The sequence below is a fragment of the Leuciscus leuciscus genome (assembly GCF_965113295.1).
Source record: "Leuciscus leuciscus genome assembly, chromosome: 4".
NCBI lineage: Eukaryota > Metazoa > Chordata > Actinopteri > Cypriniformes > Leuciscidae > Leuciscus > Leuciscus leuciscus.
In genome coordinates, this window is record NC_138728.1 from 25,017,801 (window position 1) to 25,039,491 (window position 21,691).

The 21,691-nt window shown below is 42.4% G+C and overlaps 1 protein-coding gene and 1 long non-coding RNA gene across 3 annotated transcripts; both read right to left on the reverse strand.

Annotated features, from left to right (window-relative positions):
• Positions 1–597: 597 nt before the first annotated feature.
• Positions 598–4,330, reverse strand: LOC309496954 (uncharacterized protein). Of its 2 annotated transcripts, XM_082167151.1 has the most exons (5): positions 4,042–4,330; positions 3,492–3,514; positions 2,019–2,189; positions 1,066–1,272; positions 598–924 (listed from the first exon to the last, which is right to left on the reverse strand). In XM_082167151.1, the coding sequence occupies exons 1-4, from the start codon at positions 4,238–4,240 to the stop codon at positions 1,069–1,071; spliced, it is 597 nt and encodes a 198-aa protein (XP_082023277.1). In that variant the 5' UTR covers positions 4,241–4,330; the 3' UTR covers positions 598–924; positions 1,066–1,068. The 2 variants fall into 2 exon arrangements, 1 of the variants encoding a protein (XP_082023277.1); XR_014205291.1 differs by lacking the exons at positions 2,019–2,189; positions 3,492–3,514; positions 4,042–4,330 and adding an exon at positions 1,358–1,411.
• A 13,313-nt stretch (positions 4,331–17,643) lies between these two features.
• On the reverse strand, positions 17,644–21,203 carry LOC309496660. Its single transcript, XR_014205191.1, has 3 exons — positions 21,156–21,203; positions 20,262–21,048; positions 17,644–19,960 (listed from the first exon to the last, which is right to left on the reverse strand). It is a non-coding gene; the product is annotated as an uncharacterized lncRNA (long non-coding RNA).
• Between the last annotated feature and the right edge of the window lie 488 nt (positions 21,204–21,691).

The following is a 21,691-nucleotide window of genomic DNA, read 5'->3' on the forward strand; positions in this document are numbered from 1 at the left end:
CATGGATGAGGTGTTGGGGCAGAGGCATTCTACCAATCCTTATCGCCTCAATCCGTGAGGACACACCAGGGCCAAGTTCAGCAGTGGGTGGCCACAGTGAGGAGGAGCCAGCACCAGCACCCGCAGCACCAGCACCCGTAGCACCAGCAGAAGCACCCGCACCACCACGAGCACGGAGAAAGCGGGACTATGAGGAGGAGATGCTGGACCTCATTAGAGAGGACATGGCTCTGCAAAGGGAGGCAGAGGAGAGGAGAGCTCGAGAGAGCAGGGACCGGATGGACAGGCTGTTTGCGCTTCTTGAGCGCATGGTGGAGAAATAGTTTTTTTTTTTTTTATGTATATATAAAAGGATTTTTAATTTAAATTAAATGGAAAGAGGAAACTTAAGTTTTGTACAGTTTATTTTTGTAATCTAAGTTATATTAAATTATGTATTTTTTTCCAAACTTGTGTAGAGTTTATTTAAAATGAATAATAAACATTACTTTTGTTCCATTTCTGTGCATTGTTTATTTAAGTAACTTGATGTGTTGGGATATGAAATAAAAAGGAACCGGTCTTGACATTGCTTATTATTTTTAATGACAGGTTTGACAGGCAATATTTTATACAATAATAACATTTGGAAAAAATAAATAATTATATAGATAAATAACGTTTTATAAATAATAAATAACCATTTACAACATAACTTAAATATCATCTGACAACATAATTTAAATGAACAGTACATAAATTAAGATTTCAGCTGAGCAGGGAGACCCTGGTGGTGCCGCTGGACCCCGGTGGGCTCCTCTCTGCCGGTGGGTGGGACATCATCTAGGATGGTCTCCAGAGTGTTTGACTGCATAATTTCCACTGTCCACTGCATTGTCTAACAACAGGTTTGCAGGGCTGACTCAATCGACGGCTGCCATCTCACTGAATCATTTCAAAAAGAGGGAAGAATAAAATAAATTCTCATCCTCAAATCAAAGCATCAAAAATTTCAACATGTAAACCCATTCTATGGAAATACATTTTTGGTTTTGGCCATTATAGCTTTAAAGTTCTCTGACTTGCCTGTTACCAGTAATCATGGTCAATGGGAACCTCCTCCAGGGCAGACACCTCTGCAGAGAGCTGGTCACGCCAGGGAGCCCCACTGACCGTCTCCAAAACATGCTCCCCCTCATCCTCCGCATCATCCTCCTCATGCTCATCCTCCGGGGCCATGATGTCACCAACCCCAAGGCAGATGTTGTGGAGGATGGCACAGGCTGTGATGACCTGAAAAAAAAAGAAAAAAAAAGATATGGTCTGGAAGGAAGTAGTTAATTATGTTTTTTGCAAATGTATTTTTCATTTAACTTACATGAGGTACAAAGGTGTGGTGCACCTCCAAGCGCTTTCAGGAAGATGGATCGGAACCTGGTCTTCATCCCAAAAGCACGCTCTATAATGTAGCGTGCCCTGGAATGATGGAGATTAAAGCGCTGGGCTCCCACACCTCGTACTGGCCTCTTGTAGGGAGTGATGAGGGGGAGTGGGTGTTGGAGACATGGGTACCCTCCGTCTGCGAGGATGAAGTGCCCTGGAGGAGGGTACATTATCCTCCTGTACAGTGGGCTGTACCGGAGCACCCGTGCGTCATGCACTGACCCCGGCCAGCCCACGTAGGTGTCAATGAAGCGGCCCTGATGGTCACAAACAGCCTGCAGGATGATGGACGGGAACAGTTTCCTGTTCCTGTAGCATTGACCATCAGGGCCGCTTGGAGGCTTGATGCGGACATGGCAGCCGTCGATTGCTCCAGCAGCTTTCAAGAAAGCTCTGTGTCTGGCCAGCCCTGCAAATCCACGGCAAACTGCCTCCAGGTCTTCTGGGGTGTTGGGGAACCGAATGACCTGGTGGCGGATGGCCACCACCTCCTCAGCGACCCGGTGGACAATGCGGTGGACAGTGGAACGAGGCCTATCAAATGCTCTGGAGACGACCCTATAGGGTGTACCACACGCCAGCCAGAAAAGAAATACCAGGGTCTCTATTGTGGAACCCCATCCGTGTTGCCGGTCACTTCTCAACAGGTCCAGCAGCACTCTCAGGGCCTCCCTGCTCAGCCGAAAATCAGGTCGTGTGTCACGGTCATTAAAGAACCCATCCAGCACTGGCACACTCAGGTTTATCCTGCAGTACAGGGGTGTGGTCTGATTTAGGGAAACAAACAAAGAGAGATTGTTTAAAGTTGTGACAAAGTAATTGTTGGAAGATATAGTGATACTTAAAATACTTTTAGTAAGTATTAATGGCACATTGGGGAAATTTTAGTAGTTATATTTTAAAACCTTACTTATGTACAAGTGTTATCTTGCATACTTGTATTTAATTTACTTAAGATATGAAGAGTAAAAGAACAGTTAAAGGAGAACTCCGGTGAATTTTTAAGTTAATCTTGATCGTTTTACCTTTGTGAGTACTTTCTATAGAAAAAAAAACGAACCGGATCGGTGCTTGCAACTCGGAGCTGTTACAGTTAATGCCCAGAGCTCCCATTCAGCTAAAACGGCAGTTTTGGGGGCATCGACCTAAAGAGTGTCTTTGTGCCTCTTAACAGACACAAAATGCAATTAAAATGTCTGTCCAACATGAACAGGGCCCTTACATGACAACAAGATGCGTTTAGCAACTTAGCCATTGTTTAAACTCACCTAAATAGTGATTTAGACGGCTAGCTGTAGTCTCGCGCTGAAGTCCCGTGGGATCTCAGTAGTAGCCGGAACACGACGCTCCTCCCACCTGCACTATGTGCGCGATTTCCCCCCCCAAACCACTTCAGCGGAAATCCCGCCCTGCAGCTGATTTAATTGGTTTAGGTTACAGTGACGATTGACATGACCAATGAAAACCTTAGAATCAGCTGCAGGGTGGGATTTCCGCTGAAGTGGTTTGGGGAAAAAAAAAAATCACGCGCACTTTTTCCGGCTACAACTGAGTTCCCACGGGACTTCAGCGCGAGACTACAGCTAGCCGTCTAAAACACTATTTAGGTGAGTTTAAACAATGGCTAAGTTGCTAAACGCATCTTGTTGTCATGTAAGGGCCCTGTTCATGTTGGACAGATATTTTAATTGCATTTTGTGTCTGTTAAGAGGCACAAAGACACTCTTTAGGTCGATGCCCCCAAAACTGCCGTTTTAGCTGAATGGGAGCTCTGGGCATTAACTGTAACAGCTCCGTGTTGCAAGCACCGATCCGGTTCGTTTTTTTTTCTATAGACAGTACTCACAAAGGTAAAACGATCAAGATTAACTTAAAAATTCACCGGAGTTCTCCTTTAAGTATTCTGCATAAAAAACGGTTTGTCAGGGTTTTTAGATATTTTGTTGCATTCATATTACTGCTTGGCTATGTGTATGTTGCATTTTAATTCTGAATATGTTGAAGGTAGTTATATTTTAATTTACTGTTGAATAGTTTACTATAGAACAAGTTATCATATTGTAAAATACCATGGTTTTGTAGTGTTGCTGTCCTGTGAAAGAGAAAAAAACCCTCATTACTTCACATTTGTATGTGAATACTTAACGAATGTACTTGCTTACAGTCAACCACAGGTTATTTTGAAAATGAAACGAGCACAATTTTAAGGAAATGTTGCTATACAGATGCATCATGCCATATAAAAGGCTGCATCCGAAGGCGAGCGGGAGTAGCCTACCTATATATATTAAAGAGGTATATTTCACTGTATTTATTTAAGAAGTATATTTCACTGTGTTTATTTATTGTTTTGTGTTTTATGCCTCGACTGCGTTAAAACAAAGCACGCTGGAAACATGCCTGAATAAGATCACCATGATCAAGAGAATAAAACTACATAAAAATCGCATCTTCGTAAGGTAACTTAGCCTATAACTAAACATTTGAACAGCTTTATGTGTATTTTGTATTTTCATAAGTAGCCTATCATAACATGACTCAAGTACAGTCTCAATTGTGTACTCCAGCAATTAAGGACGCAACTTCTGAATTAGGATGCAGCAAACCAGTTTACTTTACCTGGCCACGGTCTTGACAAAGCCAGAGATACATCACCCGGCGGCGCCGCCTGGGATGAAACATCCCCATCATCTCCTCCAGTAAAACATAAAATAAGAAAAATAAAATTATGTAGTCTTGCTCTTGCTCCATTTTTATTTGTAATTGATGCCTTGTATGATGGCAGCTCTCCTATCGCAGCGTTGCTAGGCGACAGCATAATGGGGAAAACCTGGTGGCAATTACAATCCAACGAAGGCTAGACTCGGAGCGTCCTTCTACGGCTGGGAAGGCTGGGAAGGCTGGGAAGGCTGGGAAGGCTGGGAAGGCTGGGAAGGCTGGGAAGGCTGGGAAGGCTGGGAAGGCTGGGTCCTTCGACGGCTGGGTCGGCTGGGTCCTTCGAAGGACGCAGCCTTCACTTTGGGACACAGTGACAGTGTGGAAGTGGCTTATATGTGTGTGTGAATGAGATGCAGGTGTGTTGTGCAATCAGTCCCAGGTAAGAGGCATTGTGGGAATTGAAGTTCGTTGAAAAGAAGTTAATACTCTGGCGACGGCTTCCTCCGGTGGTGAAGAGGAGGTGGAGAGGAAGCCTGCTCTGTAACACTGCTGGACTAAGCACTAAACTGATAACGTAGCCATTAACTTTGTAAGTCCACTTTATCTTAAATATGTGTTTATTATGTGTTAAATATGTCACACCGTTGTTCCCCTGAATGGCATAGATTAATACAGATTAAAATATCAGTGAAAACGTACTCGGTTACTAACGTAACCTCGGTTCTCTCTAGAAGAGGGAACGAGTACTGCGTTTTGTAAAAACGCTACGGGAAAAGTCTCTTTTCACGAAATACTGAAGCAAAAAATTATCCTTAATTTTCATACATGTAAAGCGCGTTGCGGCAGTGCTTAGCTATGGCGAGACGGCTCGCTCGCTCATTGGCTGCTCTGCAGCAACTGCATAAGCCTATCGAGCGAGGCCTGATGTGACGTCAGGCCAATGAGGACGCTTCGCGCCCTCCTAGCCATTTCCAAAGAGCAAAGAGCCTGGGATTACATAATTCCCTATATTGTGACGTCCGCGGACGTAAAACATGACCTCACATAGAGAGTCTAGAGACAAGAGGGGATTCCTCTGTCCTTATAAGGTTGCGTCAGCAGACGCGAATATGACATCACATAGACAGGGTGGGGAAACCTGAGCTAAATGTGGGAAATGTGGGTCTTACACAGTTCTGCCCATAAGACAGTCGGCAGCGCGTTGCGCATGCGATTTCAGTGTTCTAGTTAGACAGCTGAATCGGCTACACCGATAGTAGCTTAGCCTGTAAGGCGGGAACCTCTAGGTTGTAAAACCTAATAAATGTAGACGGCGAGGCCCAGCCCGCCGCCGTACATATATCCTGTAAGGAAATCCCGCTGGACCAAGCCCACGAGGAGGCAACACTCCTCGTGGAGTGCGCTCTAACTCCCAACGGGCACTGGAGGCCCTTGGCAGTATAAGCCAGCGCTATGGCGTCAACTATCCATCTGGATAAGCTCTGTTTCGAAACAGCCATTCCCTTGGAACGTCCACTGAACGAGACAAAGAGCTGCTCAGTCTGTCTGAAGACAGCAGAGCGGGACACGTAAGCTCTTAAAGCCCTAATGGGGCAAAGAAAACTTGAGTCCCCTTCCTCACTTGATCCCGGCAGGGCAGACAGGGAGATAACCTGAGCCCGAAATGGTGTGTTGAGGGATTTTGGCACATAGCCATGCTTAGGTTTGAGTATGACTTTAGAGTCGTTAGGTCCAAACTCTAAGCACGCTGGGCTCACAGAGAGCACGTGCAGGTCGCCTATGCGCTTCACTGAAGCGAGAGCCATCAAGAACACTGTTTTGAAAGACAAATGTTTGAGGCTAATAGATTGGATAGGCTCGAAAGGGGCACCTTTCATGGCCGCCAAAAACGTAGAAAGATCCCACATAGGGACTGAAGGAGGTCTGGGAGGATTCAGCCTCCTAGCTCCCCTGAGGAAGCGGATGACTAAATCGTTCCTTCCTAGAGACTGCCCCAGCGTTGTTCCAGAGAACGCTGTAATAGCCGCCACATAAACTTTGAGCGTGGAAGGGGATCTGCCCTTATCCAACAGCTCCTGTAGGAAGGAGAGGACCTCCGTCACCTCACAATCGATAGGTGATACGCTCCGAGCTGTACACCAGCCGGAGAAAACCGACCACTTCGAGGCATAAAGCCGCCGAGTCGACGGCGCTCTGGCCTGAGTGATGGTATTTATCACTCCCTCTGCGAGGTCAACGGATATCCGTTGAGCGCCCACGCATGAAGGGACCACAGCTCCGGGTGTGGGTGCCAAATCGAGCCCCCGGCCTGCGAGAGGAGATCTCTCCTCAATGGCACTGGCCATGGAGCGAAGTCTGCTAGCTGCATCAGGACTGGAAACCATGCTTGGTTCCTCCAGAACGGTGCTACAAGCAGCACTGGGCATTCTGTTTCCCTGACCCGCTCTAACACCTGTGGCAGGAGGGAGACGGGGGGGAAAGCGTATAGCGGGCAGCGCGGCCACATCTAGGACAGCGCGCTGTCGTTCTTGGAAAAGAACACGGGGCAATGAGCGTTTTTCGCAGGACGCGAATAGGTCCACCTCCGCTCTGCCGAATCTCTCTCACAACAGCCGGACTGTTTGTGGGTGTAGAGACCATTCGCCCAGGGGAATGTTGTTCCTGGACAGTCTGTCTGGGCCCACATTCTGGAGCCCAGGCACATGCACTGCCCTCAGCGAGCGCAAATTGTGCTGAGCCCATATTAGGAGGCGTTTCGCCAGCCTGTACAGGGATGTGGATTTCAGACCGCCCTGGCGATTTATATGGGACACCACGGCCGTGTTGTCCAAACGGACTGCGACGTGTTGGTCCTTGATATGGGGACAAAAACGCGTCAGCGCGTTGTGCACTGCCAGCATTTCCAGGCAGTTGATGTGTTGGAGCTTTTCTCGTTCCGACCACAGGCCGAAGAACGGTCTGCCCTCGAGCAGCGCTCCCCATCCCGAGGTGGATGCGTCTGTCGACACCATCCTCACTCTCGAGGAAGTCCCCAGGCTTACACCTGATTGGTACCAGCCGTCCGCCAACCAAGGTATCAGGGCTGTCACACAGCTTTGATTGATCTTGAGGCGTAACCGGCCGGACACCCACGCTCCGCGCGGTACTCGCGCTTTCAACCAGAACTGCAGCGGGCGCATGCGGAGCAAGCCCAGCTGGAGAACTGATGATGCTGAGGCCATGAGACCCAGCATCCTTTGAAACTTCCTGAGCGGGGTGAAAACGCCGCGGTCTTTCCGCCGCGCGCTGAATGTGCAGCACACGCTGTGGCGACAGCCGCGCCGTCATAGACTGCGAGTCCAGAACGATACCCAGAAACGAAATCGTTTGACTGGGGTTCAGTGAACTCTTCGCCCAATTGACCGTGATACCAAGATTCTCGAGGTGATCGAGTAAAATGGTTCTGTGCTCCACGAGCTGAGATCGTGATTGAGCTAGGATCAACCAGTCGTCCAAATAGTTCAGCACTCGCATGCCTCTGAGTCTGAGAGGAGCGAGCGCTGCGTCCATGCATTTCGTAAATGTACGAGGTGCCAGGGACAAGCCGAAGGGCAGGACTGTATACTGGTATGTCTGACCCTCGAAGGCGAATCTCAAGTATCGCCTGTGATATGACGCTATCTGTATTTAAAAATACGCGTCCTTCAGATCTATCGACATGAACCAGTCTTCTCGGCGAACATGCGCGAGAATTTTGCTGGTCGTGAGCATTTTGAAACTGCGTTTCACTAATGCTCTGTTCAGCCGTCTTGGATCCAGTATGGGTCTGATACCACCGTCCTTTTTGGGGACTATAAAGTATCTGCTGTATAGCCCCCCTTCGCTTTGAGCTTGGGATACATGCTCTATCGCCCCTTTGCTCATCAGTTTTGATATTTCGGCGCGAAGTAGGTGTGCTACTCCTAAAGTCACCATAGTTTCGACGCGCGCTGTGAAGCGGGGAGGGCGTCGAAAAAACTGTAGCGAGAAGCCTCTGTTTATAATGTCTAGCACCCAGTTCGAAACCCCTGGAAGCGCTGCCCATGCCTCTGCATGGCTGGCTAAGGGTTGGATGCGAAGCACGCTCTGTTCTGCAACAGAGGTGCTTCGGGGCGCAATAACATAGGCGTTACGCCTGTGACATTCGAGGCGGGGAGCGCGCTTATTACAGCGGGCAGAACGCTCGTCCTCGACCCTACTACAGTGCTTAACTGAGTGAGGGAGGGCTGAGAAAGTCTCGTGGGACTCATGCTGTCTGCGAGTAAATGTGGGCAGGAAACGGGCACATTCACTGCTTTGGACGCGCTGCCTGCCTGAGCAGAGCGAGCGCGCACAGGTCCCGTTTTCACAGAGAGCCTGTGATCTGTGAGACATAGTGTTCGTGGGCACTGGGAAGTGGGCACTTTTACTATGTTGGAAGCGCAATCGACCTGAGTCGATTTTATGTGCGCGAGCCCTAGGGGGAAGCGCGCTGATCACAGTGGACAGAATGCCTGCGCTCGACCCCGCTGCGGTGTTTAACCGAGCAAAGGAGGGCTGGGCGAGTCCCGTAGGACATATAATGGCCGTGAGTAAGTGTGGGCGCGGGAGAGCGGGCACAGTTACTGCAACGAGTGCACTGTCTGCCTGAGCAGAGTGAATGCACACAGGTTTCGTCTTTACAGAAACCACAAGGCATGCAGAACATAGTGTTTGTGGGCACTAGGCAGTGGGCACGTTCACTATGTTGTGTGCGTGATCGACCCGAGTCGAATATATGAGCGCGGGCTCTGTGTGAAGGGCTGTGCTAGTGTGTAGGGATGGGCACTAGGCAGTGGGCATCTTCTCTACACATATAGCATTATCGGCCGTGGCCGGGACTTCGGTAGAAGTCTGGCCATGTACCAGGTGCTTGTGGGCTGCAAAAAACACGTCTGCAGTTGCCTCTCGGGGAACAAACAGAGTGATTTGCATTCGGCGGCATAAATATTTTCTGCCGGCAGACCTGGGATTCGAACTCGGATCCCCCGCGCGAAAGCCTAAGAATCTACCACTGGACCACAGTGAAGATACATAGACAAAGTCAGCGCGAGTATTATCCACACTGGCGTTTGCTTGCAGGCATGTACCACGTGCTCGTGGGCAGCAAAAAACACGTCTGCAGTTGCCTCTCGGCGAACAATCAGAGTGATTTGCATTCGGCGGCATAAATATTTTCTGCCGGTAGACCCGGGATTCGAACTCGGATCCCCCGCGCGAAAGCCTAAGAATCTAACACTGGACCACAGTGAAGATACATAGATAACGTCAGCGCGAGTATTATCCACACTGGCGTTTGCTTGCAGGCATGTACCACGTGCTCGTGGGCAGCAAAAAACACGTCTGCAGTTGCCTCTCGGGGAACAAACAAAGTGATTTGCATTTTCAGACGCCTGCAAAATGCCAGAATGTGAGAAGAGTGGATATCGCCCAGCTACAGCGGGGCTGAAAACCCTCCATTCTCCTTTCGCCAGTGACGCACGGGAACCGTAGAAACGGTGTTCGGTTGCAGGCAAGCGGGTACTACGCGCTCGCTGGCTGCAAAATGCATCTCTGCAGTCGCCTTCAGGGGACTGACAGAGCAAAGCATTGGCGGCATAAATATATATGCCGCTAGACCGGGATTCGAACTCCGGTCTCCCATGTGGAAAACCTATAATTCCACCACTGAGCCACAGGGGGATACAGGCTTTTGAAAGCGGCGTCAACATTTATTCTTCGGCGTTTGCTGGCAGGCAAGCGTGTTATAACAGACTCACTTGCTGCAATAATATTTCCAGTCGCCTAACAGGGAACTGAGAAATGTGAGAGAAAAGAGGTCAGACCGACCAACGGTGAGAACGCTCTTTTCTCCTTCGCCGGTGAATGACGCGTGCAGAGGCAGGGTAGCTTTTCTTGTAACGTAAAGAAAAACTAATCCCGCCATCCGCTTCCAGGAAGGGCAGCCTCGGAAAGGATGCCCGGCGAGTCCTCAGAGTCACCGTAGGCAATTGGCTCGGAGTGAAGGCGTTTCGCCGTCAGCGAGCGCGAGCGCTGCATTTGAAGGCATCTTGAAAAAGACGCAGCTCTTTTAGGGGTGAGTGTTGCAAAGCGAACACACACACACACACACACACACACACACACAAGAACAAGAATGTAAAGGATATGGCGTCGGAAAGCGCAGCAGGTACGGCGGTAGAAGGCGGCGTTGGCCAGCTGCTTCGAGGGCTTGTCCCGCTGAAGTGCTTGCATCAGACGACGCGTGCTTCCTCGTGATCCAGCGATGCGTGAGCTTCGCTGAAGAGATGAAAATCAAGTGAATCAGCCTTCTCGAGCTCCTTATATAGAGGCTAGCCACACCCGTCTCGGCGGGAAATGGCTAGGAGGGCGCGAAGCGTCCTCATTGGCCTGACGTCACCTCAGGCCTCGCTCGATAGGCTTATGCAGTTGATGCAGAGCAGCCAATGAGCGAGCGAGCCGTCTCGCCATAGCTAAGCACTGCCGCAACGCGCTTTACATGTATGAAAATTAAGGATAATTTTTTGCTTCAGTATTTCGTGAAAAGAGACTTTTCCCGTAGCGTTTTTACAAAACGCAGTACGAGAGGACTCTCGTAAGAGAACTTCAGTTATCATTTGACAATGGTTATACCTGCAAGCTATGTCCATACAAAATAATGTTGCATTTGCAGCTTGTGCCAGCTCCTTCTGCAGGAACATTGGGTCTGCATATATTTCACCACAAAAGTGATTCAAGCGTTGCAGCAAGATTTCATGTCTGCACACAGCAATTTTAAGGCCCTCCTCATCCACCTTGGCCCTGTACTTCTGTGATACTGTATTTCTCGGCCTGCTGTAAATGTTGCAGGCCAACAGACATCATGACCTGTCCTCTCAAAATAGAAACAATATGTCACGTGTAAACCCAGGACAAGTAAAAAAAATAAAGAAGGGTTAAAGAGTTGAATAAATCCTTACACAAATCATCTGGCTTTTTTTTGTTCAACAAAGGCTGACAATTTTGTCATCTTGTGTGGTGAATAGTCCATCAAAAGAGATGTTTCATCTGTCCTGTTAAATAAAAAGAAATCATTGGCCACTTAATCATATAATCATAAATGTTTTATTCTCCTCAATTTAATGTGACAAATATTGATAAAGGTGCCACATATTTTAGTCTGTGTGAATCACATTTGATCTGGAACAAAGTTTTTCAGGGCAAGGACCCCTTGCAGCAGGGACCCCCATTACAAAATGTGTCAAACAGGTAAGGGAGGCGAATACAACCCCGACAGGCCGATCTTGAATCAGCCTGAAGGGGTTGTATTCGCTATATAAACCGCCTCGCAATACATTATCCCGCTTATTACATGGCTACCTAACAAATAAATCAATAATTTGACTCAAAATATTGATTTAAAATGGAGTTTATTGATTTAAAAACGATTATATTGCCAGAGCAGAACTGTGTCCATATAGCAACGCTCTTTTTTTCATGGCAACGGTATATACCAGAGTAGAAGGGCTCTGGTTATACTTCGAAGCGGTCTGTTATCAAGAAATAACACACTGCATTCTACATTGGAATTCAACCTATAGCCATGTAATAAAACTAGGCTACATATTAAAGGTGAACTAAGTAACTTTTTTTACCTTAACTGAACAGCTTCGGAGTCATTGGAATGGTTATATTACTTATTTCGGGTTGAATGGTGGTCGTTTCGCACCCCCCTGGTGCCCGTGAGCGGAAAATACGCACTTGCAACTTTGAGCCGGCGGGCCGCCGGCCGCTGCGTCAGGAAGTCTCGCGTGATATCAGGTCTCGCGATGTAAACAATTGCTTTACGGCCAAAAGAAATCTGCTAAAATGCTGTCATTATTGCGCTCCCTCACGCTGTTCGAACCCGAGTGATGAAGACCCTTTAAAGAACGTTCTATCTGCTTTGATGTCGTTGATCTATAGCCTCTGGGGCCTGTACCATGAAGCCGGTTTAGGTGGCTAGCCAGCTATGTTTCAGTTTAGTTTCCGCCAACCCTGGGTTTTAGGTACTATGAAAGTAGCTTGGCTTTAATCGGTGTTCGTTGCCATGTCTTTCTGAACACTATGATCATGTCCCACTTGTCGTACTGCACCACTGTTTGGTCCCAGACTAGCCAAACTACTCTAAAGCCTATTGAGAGGCTTTATAACCGTGCCTTAAAAATTTTAGATAAAAAGCCCATTCGATTCCATCATTGTTACATTTTAAGTAAACATAAAATCTTAAATTTTGTTAATTTTGTTAATTTTAGACACATAAAGTTGTTTTTTAAATGTCTGACTGGACTTGCACCTGAGCCACTTTGTAAATTTGTGAACAGGTTGGAAACCTCCAGATCAACAAGAGCGGCTGCATGTGGAGACTGTAGGGTTCCATTTTGTAAAACGTCTTTTGCCCAGAGTGTTTTTTCTGTGAAAGGAGCCAATCTGTGGAACTGGCTTCCTACAGATATAAAGACTTTGACTAAACTGTCCACCTTTACAAAACTAACAAAGGCCTGGTTCATAGAGCAGCAGCAGTGTGATCATGCCATATGAGATGTGTAGCTGGGTGTATGGGAGGTGTGCATCTGTGTGAGTTCGAGTGAATGTGTTTGTTTATTATACTTATATTTATTGGTGCTAACTGGTGTCTGGACATTTCATTGTATTTGCTGTAAATTCGTTGTAACCTTATTTTTATTACTTCATTAACTTGACTGTTAAAAGCTCTTCTAGGGACAGGTGTTGCGAATTAGCCATGGCTATAAACACTGTGATACATGCATTGGATTGTTTTGTAATAATCTATGTTTATTTTGTATCTGTCCCTATTCAAATAAACAACAAATAAATAAATAAAAATCTTACGCTGCACGGCTAACCTGCTCCGGGGCAGGTTATGTTCTGGATTCAAGATCTCAGACTGAAGTTTGACCAATCAGCTGAGAGCAAAGAAACATATAGGTGACGTAACTTATTCCAGCCCGATCTCACGGGAAAACGTACAAATTCTACAAAGTGGCTTATTCGTACGAATTCATACGACCTGACTCGTACGAATTAGTAAGATTTTTGCAAAATCTTACATATTTTACGAATTGGCCAATTCGTATGAATTCATACGAATGACCTACCCCTGACCCCGCCCCTAAACCTACCCATCACGTGGGTTTAGACAAATCGTACAAATTCGTACGAGTGAGGTCGTACGAATTAGTACGAATTAGTACGAATTAGCCAACTTTTTATCATTCGTACGAATTCGTACGAATTGGTCGTGAGATAGTGTCTGTTGCAATGACTTCACCTTTTCTTCCAAATCCTGTGACATCTCAGCGCAAATTGTTAGACAAGCACTTCGTAGAGAAAGAGTTTTTAGCCAGACAAAATCCCTGTGCCTTTCCTGATAGTTATTTGTATGAAAGATACAGATTTTCCGCGGAAGCAATGTCTTATCTTTGCGAACTTCTTGAGCCGCACATAAATAATTTAACACGTCGAATTCATGCACTTACTGTATCGCAAATATTGCGTTGCGTTTTTTTTTTTTTTTTCTCAAGTGGTACATTCTTGCACGGTGGGTGACGCACAGAAGCTCGGGGAAAACACGGTTTGTCGAACCATTCGCAAGGTCGCTCTGCAGGAGTACATGAATAGTTTCATTAATAGTGTTCCCCGGACAATTATCGACCATGTCCATAAAAGAGGGCTTTTATAAAATTGCCGGTAAGATATATTGATAGGGTGACATCACATGAACACATTTTTTTTTTTTTTTCAAAAAGCAAATTTCACAAATGTACTATACAATACATGTATTGTATACAACACAATATATATGTATTATATGTATTAAGTAATATGTATATTAAGAATTATTTTAAATCTTTTTTTATTATTATTCTGTTAATCTTATGATAGGATTCCCTAGAGTCATTGCAACATGTATGCAGTCTATTGCTCCAATCTCCACTGCTCTAGGGGAACATGAGGCAGATTATGTTAATAGGAAGTCCTATCACAGCCTTAATGTTCAGGTAGAGATGATGTGAATATGTGAGATGATTATTTTCTGTGATATGAATCTTTAAATTAATAGTAACATAACAGATTTAACAATGATCTACTAAACATTTCATCTGCTGACGACTTGTGGTCATGAACGTATGATCACAAGTTTGGATGCCAAATAGCCTGGCTCCAGTGCTTGACTCAGTTTTCCGTGAGTCTTTGTTGTGTCAGCGCTTTGAGGAAAGCAAGTTAAATTTGGTACAGTACAAAACACTTAATTTGAACTGAGATAGAAAAACCTACACAATAACCCCCTATCATGACCCTCAGACAGGGCCACAGCACCGCTTCAATGTGGCCCTCAGTAAAACCAGAGTGAAGATAGAGATGACCTTTGGCATCCTAAAGGCACGTTTCAACTGTGTTCGGCGCTTCAGAGTCACCAGAGCGGGCCACCCAGCTGGTGCAGATGTAGATGCTATCACCATACAATATTACACTTAATAAAAGCACATTGAAACTGCAGATAGGTCTCAAACTGTTTTATTGGTTTTGTGGGATGGGAGGGAGAAAGAGAGCAAGACAAAGTTGCATTAATAAATATTCATACTAGAGTGTTACTTGGTTAAATAAGTTCACATACTGAGATCAGTTTTATCCAGCTGTTTGATCTCCTTTTTTTTTTTTTTTTTGGAGCCTCCTCAGCTCACAGTCCAGCTCCTTTAGTGAACAGTCTAGTTCAAGTCTCCTTTAGTGTGCAGTCTAGTTCAAGACTCCTTTTGTACAGGGCCCTGACTGAGTCTGTTTCCACCTGAAACATAATTCCACCACAAACATGATCATTACAAGTTTTCTGGAGGCTCATCAAATCACAAAAAGTTCCTTGACTTCCTACAAACACAGGACTGACTGTAATTTATGTCAAGGGTTTTAAATCCTTACACATTTCTTCTGAAGCACATTGAGGTAGAGGCCTCAGTTTCTGGGGCAGGTTGTGGAAAATCCTACAATAAAAGAGATGTGTCAGTCCCTTTTTATGCCACACATTCAAATGTTTGCCATAATAAAAAGCCCAGTGCATTCACATCAGCAACTGTCTGAGAACACACAGACAGAGTGTCTTCATCATTTCCTCCACCCTAATAAATAATAGACTGTGTGTATGTGTGCTGGCTTCAACAGGGACACTGTATTTCCCTCTACTGCAGAACATACAGTCAGCCATATTTAAAACTTTAAAAAAGTAGTAATGTATTGCAAATACTTACTTGCTTAGAGGAGCCAGCACCAGGGTCAGATAGTACAGCACCTGTAATCACGTCTATAATCAGCCGTCCCTTATTACCTACTCAGAGCCATCTCCTCCGCCACAGTGTATTCTGGTTTACTGAATTTAACTCTTTATTTTTGTTTGCTGCAAACAAGTGTTTGTGATAAAATGTTCACAAAAGTAATAAAAGGTTGTTGTAAATATCACCACTTTGAATTATATTTTTATATTTTGTCTTTATCTGCTGCCAATAACATTTGGATTTGGGGTTGCATCTAAAAATAAAAAAATCAATGAATATTAATCTTTCTTACATACATGCACATTTTTTATATATATTATAAAAATAGGCTATAGGCTATATTACACATATAGGCTACACACATATATATATATATATATATATATATATATATATATATATATATACATAATTTTACATAAATATAGAACGTATTTGTTTAACTTACACATTAACAATCAGCAATCTTTCTCCAACAGTCTTCTCTTGCTTTGGCAGCAGAGACCGTATTGGTTTGAGCTTGAATACATATTTAAATTCATCGTAATTATGAATGATTATCTCTTGCTCCTCCGCGGAAAAATATATCGCTCACGCTCTACTACCCGCTATTGGTTGTTCAGCGTCGACGTCACTCTTTTATGTGCACGCGCGCGTGGAGTAATCATAGCTTTAGGATCAAAGCCTGAGTTGACAGAGAAAGTTGATGAGCTGCATCATGGTACCAATAAAGCCTGATTGCATCGGTTTGGTTTTGTCAACTCAAAACCAATCCTGTAACCCTGAGTTTGTTCAGCTACCTTCATGGTACAGGCCCCTGGTGTCTGAGAATCACCAACGAGTTTTTACGACAGTGTTGTCAAATATCTATTCCGAAGCTGTGGGGGGAGCTCTAGAGAGAAAACTGCGAGCAAAAAGCGAGAATACAGCGAAGAAGTCCCGAAGCTACTGAGTGCTGCTTTAAGCATATAGTCTCCGATATTAACATTATTATCAAGACAAAGTTATTTTATGTTAAGACTGTAATTTATTCTTGTTGCACAGGCATCAATGTCTGTATATTACTTTTTATTGTTAAAATTGAAATTTGTGCATCATAAAAAAACATGTTACGATAAAAATCTAAATTCATTACGAACGAATGAGATACAATCACAAGTTTGATATAATAGTTTTATGAAAGGTAGTTGAATTAATTAATATAGATAAAACACTTATTTTAGTGAAAAGGATACTTTGTGATTGTGTGTATTGCACTAACACAATTGAAAATATGATGAAAATGTTTGAAAAGTGCACTTTTGATTATCTGTTGTGATATAGTAATAAGATTTTTTTTGTGATTTTTTTTTTTAAACATGCACCAAAGCAATAAAAAATATCTATACATCATTTATTGATTGGATTGTGAGGGGAAAAACTCCTCTTTATAATCTACACGTTAAAAAAAAAAATTCAAGAAAGGGCGGGGTTTAAGCAGAATGTTTTTTAATTGAATACCATGATATTCAAATTACAATCCGATAAAAAATAATTACATTTTAGAACGGTTCACAATAAGATGTGGCTAACATACATTTTGAAAATAAACAAGTTGAATTTGCATTTGATGCAGACTTAAAAGTACGAAAAATATTAACCAATAGGACTGAGCTCTCAGTTTGAATTAAGGCGGGTTTACGGTTATTTTACCCGGGCCGTGCTAGCCTAAATGATAGGTCAGTCGAGAATCGAGACACAACGTGTAACAGCAAGACATAATAATGCATGTCTTGGGTATTGTGTAGCCTTTGTTCATAAATAGCCTATAGTTTATTTTTAACAATAAGAAGTAAACTCAGAATTCTTCGAAAAAAAATTTTTTCACACAGTTCTTTCCAGATTCCATAACAATGGAAGACAAAGATCAACCACAAGGGTGAGTAATATTAATAATTAAAATAGCCTATATATTTTTTTATAGAAAGAAATTCAAGGTTGGTCATCCCTACTTTGCGGAAAATACTTTTTTGGAAACAACGTTATAGCACAGTATAGTAAACGTAGTAGTTATGCAATTAGGTTATTTAACGTTAAGTTATACTGTACAGGGCTGCGTTCCCTAAAAGCATCGTATGCCTAAATTGATCGTAGAGACCATTGGTGGCAGTAGTTGATACCCTGGACCTCCTGTCAAAAAATGATTGATTGACAGGTGCCACGCCCCTTCCGGTGACATGTCCCGCCCCTTCCGGTGACATGTCCCGCCCCTTCCGGTGTCCCGCCCCTTCCGGTGACATGTGTCCCGCCCCTTTTGACTTTTGATTGACAGTTTGACAGCTAGTTTTGACTTTTGATTGACAGGTTGACAGTTAGTATGACTTTTAATCATGTTTTGACAGCTAGTTTTGACTTTTGATTGACAGTTTGACAGCTTTTGATCATGTTTTGACAGCTAGTTTTGACTTTTGATGTCTTTTGAAGGCTTTTGAAGCCTTTTGATATTGACAGAAAGTGTTATAACAATATGTCATGGTATCTGACAGCTAGTTTGATGCCTTTTGAACATGACAGTTAGTGTTTTTGAAGCCTTTTGATCGTTTGAAGACACTGTGATTAAATAATACGTCATGGCTATATGACAGCTAGTTTTAATTGTTTGAAGCCTATTGAAGCCTTTTGAACATGACAGTTAGTGTCTGTGAGTGTGTGTGTGTTTTTGAAGTTGGTATCACACACACGATCCTCCCTACATATTCCTGAGCGTATCCGGGCTGTACTGTGAAACTGATAAGGGGAAAACTGGAAGTTTATCTCACACACAAATGTTGAAAAACCATTCAGTTCTTTTAAAAGAATATAAATGAAATGTTTATAAAGATCTTACTAAAACCTCACACCAAAAGTTTAAATAAAATGGAGTCACAAAAACAATTGCAATCAGTTAAATGTTTATAGAGTTAAAAAACAAACAAAAAACAAACAAAAAAACATACAGGTTATGAAACAATCAGTTAAATGTTTAGAGAGTTGAAGAAAAAACATATAGCTTATGAAACAACGCAATAAATGAAACGGGTTCACGAAAAAAATAAAATAAAAAATCATCTCACATGTTTAGATAACTAAAGCGCCTCTCCAGCACAGCCCCAGCCTGAGTGGTGCGCGCGCCCTCCGCATTCTGACATCCCCCTCCTTCTGCTCCTCCACATTCCAGAGCACAGTGATAGTGAGAAACAGAGATTTTATAAAATAATGTATATTTCACACAAATAATATAATATACAATAATATAAAATAGCATCTTACTGAAACCAATTCTTTCAGTTTTAGATAAACAAAAGAATAAAAAATCATCTTACATAAAACATTCTGTTCTTTAAAAGAATATAAATGATTATAAATAAATAATATAAAATAAAGATCTTACTAAAACCTCACACAAAAAATTGAAATAAATGTAGAACTATCCAGTTTAAATAAAATGGATTCACAAAAAATTGCAATGAGTTAAATGTTTATAGAGTTGAAGAAAAAAATCCATAGGCCTACATGTTATGAAACAATCAGTTAAATGTTTAGAGAGTTGAAGAAAAAACATACAGCTTATGAAACAACGCAATGTATGAAACGGGTTCACGAAAATAAAAAATGATCTTACATGTTTAGAAATCAGGGCCCTCTGGCCTCTCTTTACACCAGCGTTTGACCTGCGGAGCTTTCAAAAAGCACCAGCCAAAGGGTGTGTGTGTGTGTGTGTGTGTGTGTGTGTGTGTGTGTGTGTGTGTGTGTCAGAGAGTCACACAAATTTAGTGATCAGGATATCAGGTGCTGAGTTTATAAGTATAATCTTAAAAGTTTAAATGATATCTTTTAAAAATAAAAGATTGTTTAAATGAAATCTTTAAAGTTTGAATAAATACACATCTTCTATTTATCTTTTAGAAGATTACTGTAATGATTTTGTTTAACGGTTATTAAACAATGTCTGTTCAAAAACTGTACTTAGTCGTCTTAAATCTCATTTATATGAAAAGATTCAATCAGCATTTTTTTGTCCATGCGGGGTTTACATTTTTATGGTGGGGGTCTTCCATAGCCATAATGATTTTTGTACTGTAACTGCATATTCGATCATGTACACCTAAACACGACCATCACAGAAAACTACATTTGTACATTTTCAAAAATGAAATAAATAAATAATTTAAGATCATTTCTAAGCTGTATTGCACACGCGCGCACACACGGTTCTAAAAAATGAACTAATCTCTATGTGCATCATGTCACAGCGTATGTAATGTTAGTCTACTAACGCCTTTCCAGAGCCAAAGTTTTGTTCACACTAAATTCATTTAAAAGCATAATCTTAAAAGTTTAAATGATATCTTTTAAAAATAAAAGATTGTTTAAATAAAATCTTTAAAGTTTGAATACATTCATATCTTCTATTTACCTTTTAGAAGATTTCTGTAATGATTTTGTTTAACGGTGACCCTAAAGTATAATTGTTATAATGTGAGACAATGTCTGTTCAAAAACTTTCGATGGTTTAAAAACTGAAAAACTCGGGGAGATAATGTCACAGTAAATCTAGTCTGCGTTCCAGAGCATACTACATCCAGAGTTTTACACTAAATTCATTTAAAAGCATAACCTTAAAAGTTTAAATTAGATATTTTAAAAATGAAAGATTGTTTTAGTTTGAAGTTTAAAGTTCTTAACTTTCTTTCTCGAAAAAATCTTTAAAGATTTATTAAAATCATATCTTCTATTCATCTTCTTAGAAGACTTATGTAATGATTTTGTCTAACGGTGACCTAAATTATAATTGTTACTAAACTTTAGATGGTTGAAAACCTGTACTTAGTCGTCTTAGATCTTATTTATACAAAAAATGTTGTCCATACAACATGTTGTCAAAGTCTGTCACAATGTTTTGTTGTTTTTAAGACATCCGAGGACTCTACATTGCTCTTACTTAGACTAAGTTGTATCATTTGGAAAATCACCACACAACTATATTTTCATCTGTGGGTGGCTGAAGGATTTCCTTGTAGTTTATGAGTCTCTGAGCTGATGTGTTTAAATTATGTGTCGATCTGCCAGATCTCATGTTCTCTATTGATGGGGTCAGTCTCATCATTGATGATAAACAGTTCAGTGTAGATCTTGTTTAGAGAGACCGACTGTGGTGCACTTCCCTCCAAAGTCCTCTCATTCCTTACATTCTGAAGAATTTCTAAAAATCAGGACAAAGTTGGATAGTCATATTATTAACAGGAGCATCACGCTTATGAATGCACAGTGTTCTACAACAAGAGATCTTACCATGTTCGTTTACCGAGGTAGAGTGAGACACCTGAAAAACAAAACAAAAAATACTCATACATAAATATATATATATAACATACACAAATCATTTCTTAACTAAGCAACTGTTTCTTAAATTTTCAGACACTCACCACACTGATGTTAACATCACCATATATTGTCTTGTCTACCATGATTGGAGCAAATATTGACCCACCATTCCTCTGGACAATTGTTAAGTTAAGCTGTCCGAATGATGTAGAATTATTATTATGCTCTCGTTGTGGAAGGTTGTTAGGCTGTTGATTTGTCATGTTTCCAGAATGTGCACCATCTGTTAAAAAATTAACAATTAAATACACAACCAAAACCATGTAAAGCTTATTGAAGATTGAGAAACATATTGACTACTAACAAAGTAAATTATAAATCTTTTCCTACATTTGATATTCTTTTTTCTGATTTTTTTCACAATGTACTTGATCCTTTTTAATGCTGTTTTCTCTCCATATTTATTCTGTAGTTCCTCTACTGTGTCTTCCAACCTCCCTGTTGTTCTTCTCCAGCTGTGTTAACCAAAGACAAACAATTAGAAGAATAAAATGTATGTACAATAGCAAAAATAAAGTTGGTCATTAGTTGTTAGGGTTAGATACACCTGCAGACACATTCATACACCTGTTCACCTGTTTTCATTTAGCATACACCAGAGTTCAAACATTCACTTTTTCAAAGGCCAGATTAGCTCATAAATATGGCAACCAAAGCCACATGGACAGTGAACAGATGTACAGCAGGTTAAAACAATAGTCTATGTTAGGACAATAACAATAATAGTCTATGTTAGGACAATAGTATGTTCACAGGAGCCGCTGAGAGCGAGTTCCTGCTGACAACGTTCATAAAGTGCGAGATAAGGTGCAAGTAGCTAAACTAAACATTTCAAATTTGACAGAAAAGTTTTGAGAAATGTTAAA